The 7,557-nt window shown below is 48.4% G+C and overlaps 1 protein-coding gene across 1 annotated transcript in view; it reads right to left on the bottom strand.

The window, feature by feature from the left end:
- Positions 1-2,577: 2,577 nt before the first annotated feature.
- Positions 2,578-7,557, bottom strand: part of XKR8 (XK related 8) — a 13,649-nt gene continuing 8,669 nt past the window's right edge. The window contains exons 2-3 of the mRNA XM_007935891.1: positions 6,936-7,132; positions 2,578-3,287 (exon numbers count right to left, since the gene is read on the bottom strand). Coding sequence (XP_007934082.1) covers positions 2,578-3,287; positions 6,936-7,132 — 907 coding nt within the window. The remainder of the gene's footprint in view (positions 3,288-6,935; positions 7,133-7,557) is intronic.

Raw genomic sequence — 7,557 nt, 5'->3', positions numbered from 1 at the left:
CTACAAGAGACACACCTTAGAGATAATGACAAAAACAGACTAAAAATCAAAGGTTGGAAAAAGATATATGAAGCAAATGGCAACTGTAAGAGAGCAGAAGTGGCAATACTAATTTCTGATCAAATTGACTTTAAGACGAAAGTGAATTTGCTCTGTAAACTTTCACCCAAATCAATTAGGGAAAAAAAAATTTTTTTTTTTTTTTAATTTTATTTTCTCAAGGGAAAAATGAGGAATTGCCTAAAGCACTGGGTCTTCTCTTTGGACATGTGTGGGATCTTTCTTCTGTGTCCCAGGAAGAAATGTGGAAAAGTAGATTGTTCTGGTGAAACCCTTAGGGTTTATGTCCGATGCTAGGTTGGACACCAAGCCTGAGGATTTGCACAGGCCAGGCCTGCCCTCCGGAGTCTCAACCCTTAATATTGCCTATGAATTGAGAAAAATTAATGATTTCCATTTCATTATGTGTATATGCATGTGTGTGTTTAAACGTATTCTGTTAAAAGAATGGTCCTTTATTCTGAGATCATTATGTCCCTTTGTTTATGAGATGATAAAGGTAACAGGTGGTTTTTCCTGCCCGTTTTTCTGAAAATTAAATTAGCAACCATGTATCATTGGTTCCTGAAATTCCGAAGTCTGGAAATCACCGGACTGGGTGATCGGGAAGAGCCTTTCTACTGCTGATATTACACATATATAAGAAGCACCAGCGTTGTCTTCCCAGAGGTGCTCCTCTCTGCCCCCAACCCTCAGTGCTTTCTTGGCTCCAGGCCAACAAAGCTACCACATACTCCATCCAGCAGAGTTACTGCCCTCAGAGAGCACCAGGTGGTCTGCCGCAGCCTCTCCTCCCCCTACCATGGCTCAATCCACTACTGCCTATAGGGCTCTCCCCCCAAGCTCTGCTCCTTGCGTCTCATCACACCCCCAGTCACTGCCCATTGTTCTCTGGGGTGCAGTGAGGGCTCTCTCCCTCACCTCCTCTACTGCTTATCAGTTACACAGGGCGGCCTTCCCTGGACATTCTGTATAAAATTTAACTCCCACCCACAACACACAAACATACAATCTTCCCCAATTTTTCTTGTAACATTTAACACTATCTAATATACTAAATGTTTCACTTGTTTATTGTGTCTTCACTAGAAAATAACAGAACCAAGACTATTCCGTCCCATCACAATGGCGACGGAAACATTTTTTCCTATCTCCAGGGTCCTTTCTCTGTTCTTTGCTTCTTCTAACCACAGACCTCCTGGAGCAGCAAGAGGTTCCACCTCCCCAGCACTGTCACCTCATCCACATCCCATAGAGCCCTCTCATCATAAAACCCTCCCTGAGCTCCCAGCAAAAGTACCTTTCTCATGTGAGCTGTATATTCACTTCCTGGTGCTAGAGGTGCTTGTGGCTACTCCTGCCAGGCCCAGCAACACAGTTGGTGGAGCAGCACACACGCTGGCATCAGCCCTGAACTGAATCAGAAAACCCCATGCAAGCTCACCAGCTCCTGAAACGTGGAAACAAAATTGGAAAGTCCTACCTAAGCCGACCACCTCTTCTCTGGTGCCAGGGGCCTTTACCAATTTTGAGGGGAGAATCTTGTCTCTGATCTCTTCTTTCTAGGTTTTGAACTCAGTGGTAGATTTCGTTTCATGACACAGACTATGCTGGAAGATTTCATGAGGTTTTAATAATGTCATAATACTGCTAAACAAAAACACCACATACGTGTCTCTCACTTGCAGCCGTAAGTGCAGACATTCTCTTTCTTGCACATGGGCACTTGAGGTAGGACATACACTGGCTGAAGATACTCACGGACTGAGCCATGGCCCAGACCACAGGTTCACAAGGCACTTGGTTGAAAGACAGTCCCTTGCCAGCAGGTGCAGAGGCTGTGCCAGCTGCATCATGCGCCTGGAGGAACTGACAGGGACCAGTCAGAGTTGGCATCCCTGGCTCAGCCCTCCAGCATTTGAGATCCTACTTGGAAGTGGAGAGGGTAGGGAATGAAGCTTGGGTGGCAGCTTTGTGCCAGGTTCAAGGGCTACAATTAATGATGTTCTTGGCACAGAAGAGGCTCTCAATAAATATTTGTTGAATGAATTGAATGGATGGGGTGGGGCCAAGGGAGAAAGAATTCTAGAAAGCATACCCTGAAGGTCCTGGGGCCTTCCAGTTTAGAAGGGGAACCAAAGCATAGGATAGCACCTCTGCGGACTCTTTCAGAGGTGCCCAGAGAGGTAAAAATACCAAGGATGGGAAGCACTGAGGCCACCTGTATACTGGTTGGTGGGAGAGGAAAAAAGGAGTCTCCTTTCCTCCCAAAGTGTCTTATCCATAATTGGGGTCCACTGACCCTCCAGGACCCAGCCCTTCTCATCTCATTCAGACTGTGAGCTCCTTGAAGTCAGGCCTACGTCTTAACTCAACTCTGGTCTTCAGTACCTGGCACAGATCAGGCGTCGAGCTCTTGAGTGATCAAGGCCCATAGCACCATAAGGAGCTTATCTTCTCCTGCTTTCTACCAATTGTTCACTGCCCTTCTGCTCCCTAGCAGAGTCGAACTCTGCCTCAAAGGACCCCATTCGCCTCTCCCTTCCCTAAGAAAGCGGTTTCATCCTTGGCTTTCAGGAAAAAGTTCTGAGCCAACCGGGTCATGCGCCCATTCTGAGGCAGCTGATGTCCCTCAAGGTTAAGGAGGTCCCGGGCCCCGTCCACCCTGTCAGGCTCCCAGCGGCAGCTCGGGTGTAGCCAATTGTAGTAGACAAGCCGCAGAAGGAGACCCAGAAGGAAGCTGGAGGCACCCACGGACAGCAGTATCTGCAGTGGGATCCCACTGGGTAGCCAGGTGCTATGAGTCACCCAGGTGGCCACCAGGAGACTGCTGTCACTCAGGAGGAACATCAGGTGAATGGTGGCCCGGCCTCGCGTGCGGCCCTCAGCCACATTGAACCAGGAGAAATAGAGGATGGTGGCCACTGTTGCCCGGTACAGCCACTCGAAGCAGGGGTCTGCCATAAAGTCTGTGCCCTGTAGCCAGACCCAGAGCAGCAGCACCAGCCACAGGCCCAGGAAGTGGAGGACCACATAGCGGGGGAAGAGGGCTGAGAACAGGGCCACGACCAGGACTCGGGGCCACAGCAGCAGCAGGTTCCATAAGAAGTAGATCACAGAGGAGCCCAGCCCAAGGGGGTGCTTAGAGGGCAGGCAGGTGCGCAAGGCCTGGTGGTAGTCAAGCAGCGCCCACGAGATGCCTAGGAAGGATATGCAGATGCCAGCCCCTACAAGAGTAAGAAGAAACAGGTGAGCCCTGGAAGTAGCCTGCCCAGCACACTCCTAAGATATTCACAAGTACTGGGGCCCTTATAATCCTGAGGCAGGTGTTAGAACTAAAAAGCATTGCTGTACAGTAGATTCTGACTCATGGAGAGACCCCATGTGTGTTAGCATGTAATTGCTCTATAGTGTTTTCAGGGGCTACAATATTATAGATCACCAGGCCTTTCTTCGTCAGTGCTGGTGGGTGAGTCTGAACAGTCAACCTTTCAAACCTTCCAGTTAGTAGTGAGTGTAAACTATTTGCACCCAGAGACCTGAGATTTTAGAACCTCCCAAATCGTTAAAAAGAAAATCGCAGCTGGAGAATATTAAATAAGGTCACAAAACCAGTAAGTAAAAAAAAAAAAAGTTTGAAGTCAAATATGATGTCTTCCCTCCACCACTATGTTTTCTATGTTTTACTTGTCAGGTGTGAGCATGGTGATATTTTTCAAAGCTGAGAAGGTACATGACACCCAGCATCTGGCACTACCCCTGGGCCTTGGCCACACCCTAAGCATCTCTGTTACGCTAGTTAGCATCTTCTAGGACCCTAATTCTCCCTTGGGTCTGAGAATTAGCAGTTCCAGTTCCCCACCTCAGTCTCAGAGAGGCAGGAAATACCACAGGGAGGTAAAAGGCTCTGACTAAAGCTACCCTTGGGAGCTCTGGTAGCATAGTGCCTAAGGCACTTGACTGCTAACCAGAAGGCTAGCGGTTCAAACCCACCAGCCACTCCTCAGAAGGAAGATGGGGCAATCTACTTCTGTAGTGATACTGCCTCAGAAACCCAAGGAGGGGTCACTATGAGTCAGTCCGACTCTGTGGCACACAACACCGACTCCACGGCACACAACAACAACAACAACAACAAAGCTAACCTTAGGGCAGGAGGGATGTTCTGCTGTGTCCTCGGAACAGCCTCTCCCTCCTCTCTCCCCTCCCTACTCCACACTCAGAATGGCCCCTAGCCTTGATTTCCTAAGATCTGGAAATAGATAGCAGGGATCCTATCCTACCTACTGGTTCCCTAGTCCAGGCTAGGTCCGGGGACCAGGACCTCCAGGGAGGGAAGGGAGCAGCTCTAGAGTATCTTGAATGCTTCCTCCCATCCCCTTCCCACTGCATTCATTCGCAGATGTTTACTGGGAGCCTATTATGTGCCAGGAACCTGCTCCTAGCCTGGAACCAGACATGTGGCCATCACCCTCTCTTAACTATTCCACGTTCTAATTCTGTAATTTTGACAAGCCTTTGCCCACTGTTACATGGGCCAGGAGCACATGGCCCACCTCACCTGGCTTATTCCTACTCACTCTGCAAGTCTTGGTTTGAATATCTCCTAGAGTCCTCCATCCTGACCCCACCCACCCACTCCAGCTCTGTCCATGTCCCTGTAACCCCACCCACTTCTGCCCAAAGCCTTATCACACAGTCAAATCAAACCAAACCAACTGCCATGGAGTCAATTCCAACTCATACCGATAGCACATAGAACAGCTGTATACCTGACAAGTAAAACACAGTGGTGTCCTATATACTGCTCTATAGGTTTTCCAAGGCTGTAAATCTGTACAGAAACAGACTAACATATCTTTCTCCCATGGAGTGGCTGGTGGGTTCGAACCACCAACCTTTTTGTTAGCAGCCAAACACTTTAACCAAAGCTCCCTGTTGTTGTTGTTATGTGCCATCGAGTCGGCCCCGACTCATAGCGACCCCTCCCTGGGTTTCCGAGGCAGTATCACTACGGAAGTAAAGCTCCCTATCACATAGTAATTACCTATTATTTCCTTACCTCTGAGCTTCTCCAGGATACGAAACAAGTCTTGCTCACCTAGGGCCCCAGGGCTAACCACAGTACCTAGTTACTACAGTATGTCTTCTTCCACCCGTGCCTCCCACCACACACATACAACCACACACACACACACAACCACACACACACACACACCATAAATTGTCTCCACTTAGCCCTAGTCCTCAACACCCACATCCCTCAAATGAACAAACAGGATATCCAGTGAGTGCAATGTGAACCAGGGCCAGTCACTGCACCTTTCTGCACCTCTTTTCTTTTGTGTGTTGTTGTTGTTGTTGTTATGTGCCGTCGAGTCGGCCCCGACTCATAGCGACCCCTCCTTGGGTTTCCGAGGCAGTATCACTACGGAAGTAGGATTTTGTGTGTAATGCAGATAAAAATAGCAGTGACCTAACAGGGCTTCTGTGAACATGAATGATATTAGACCACAAAGTGCTTTGCACAGTGCCTGGTGAATAGCAGGCACTCAGTCACAAAGACAGCTATTATTGTTGTATGTCATCAAGTCATCTCTGACTCAGAGCAACCCCTCCTTGGGTTTCCAAGGCGGTATCTCTAAAGAGGTAGATTGCCCAATCATCCTCCTGAGTGGCTGGTGGGTTTGAACTGCCAGCCTTCTGGTTAGCAGTCAAGTGCCTTAGACACTACACCACTAGAGCTTCCAAAGATGGCTATTACTGGGTTTAAAATTATTACAGTCTTGAACTAACAGCTGAAAGGGCCCTTGAAGATTGAGTCCACGCCCCTCTTATTCAGTCAAGAAAACTGACGCCAGAGAGGGGATCTCTCCCTTAGTCACACAGCTCGTGATGGCAGAGCAGTCTGGGCTCCTTAGGCAGCTGTGGCATTTACAGCAGGGGACCTCCAAGTGTCCAGTGATGAAGGGGAAGCCCTGGGCCCTGAGTCAGACATGAGCTGGAGCCCCAAGTTGGTCACTGCAACCTTGGGTAAGTCACTTCCCATTCACAGGCAAAACTTTCTGGAAGCGCCTCACTGTACAAATTTCTCCCCATGGTTTTATGAGGCCCTGCCTGTCTCTGCCACTTGCCTCTCCCCTTTCAGATCACTGGAAACACTTTTCTGTAACTGATGTTTTGCTCTCTGTCATCCTGGCAGGGCTGTGTCTGTCTTGTTCACTGCTGTGTCCCCAGTATAGCAACTGGCACAGAAGAGGTGCTCCATAAAAACATGTTGAGTGTATGAAGGTGCTCAATAAATGCTCACTAACAAGTCACCTACTATGTGTCAAGTACCCCATACACTGTATCTCTGCTATCTTCAAAACAGTGAGAACAACAATCAAGATGTACTGTGCACCAGGCACTGTGCTTTACGTGCCTCATCTCTTAATCCTTACATCAACACTATGAAGTAAGAGCATTTATAGCATCCATTTTACAGATGAGAACAAACTATCCTCAGAAAGACTGGATCATCTGCCCAGGCACACAGCTAGAGCTGCCTGACTAAAGCATGTTCTCCTCTTTCCAAGCAGCCTTTTTTAAAAATATATATATATATATTTGTGAGACTACAGGGAAACAAGGAGCTCTGGTGGCGTAGTGCCTAAGACACTTGACTGCTAACCAGAAGGCTGGCGGTTCAAACCCACTAGCCATTACTTGGAAGGAAGGTTGGGCAATCTACTTCCATAGTGATATGCCTCACAAACCCAAGGAGGGGTTGCTATGAGTCAGGTCCAACTCAATGGCATATAACAGCAACAACAATAACAGAGGGAAATGGTCCCAGGCCATAAAAGGGGGCCAGCTTCTGGCCCATCACTCACACTGGTAGTACTCTGCCCTGCCAGTCTGCATTACAATGGCCAGCACCAGCGTCAGCTGCGGTGTCGTCTCCAGGAAGGTCTCAAAGAGTCGCAGCATGCTGATGTCCATGGAGAGGAAGTCGGCATAGGCCAGGTCAAACTCTGAGGGCACCTCCTGCCGCCACGCCAACAGGCCCTGCTGAAACCCCTGCACACACCTAGGCAACACATAAGATGCCCGAAGGGCCAGGTTAGTATCTGATGCCATTCCTCCTTCCCCTATCCATCTGAAGATGTAGACAGACTGTGATCCCAGCTCTCTCACTTACACACTGTGAGCACTGGGCAAGCAACTTAACCTCACCGAACATGTTACTTCATGCGTTAAATAGGGATAAACACAACTACTACCACTCCTACTAGCCAGGTGCTGTTTTAGACATATGACACACCTGTCCCATTTACCCCTTGCAATATTCCCATTTTACAGATGGGATAACACAATCAAAAAGCTAGTAAGTAGTGGAATCAGGATTTGCACTCAAGGCTGTTTGAACTCACAAGGTAGTATGTTCTGGTTACCTAGTGCCACAGGAATATACCACAAATGGGATGGCCTTAACAAACAGGAGTTTATTCTCTT

Source organism: Orycteropus afer, unplaced genomic scaffold (genome assembly GCF_000298275.1).
Source record: "Orycteropus afer afer isolate SDZICR_OR568_19922 unplaced genomic scaffold, OryAfe1.0 scaffold00031, whole genome shotgun sequence".
NCBI classification, from domain to species: Eukaryota; Metazoa; Chordata; class Mammalia; order Tubulidentata; family Orycteropodidae; genus Orycteropus; species Orycteropus afer.
Note: the sequence above shows the minus strand (reverse complement) of the source record. Positions and strands in the feature narration are given on the sequence as shown.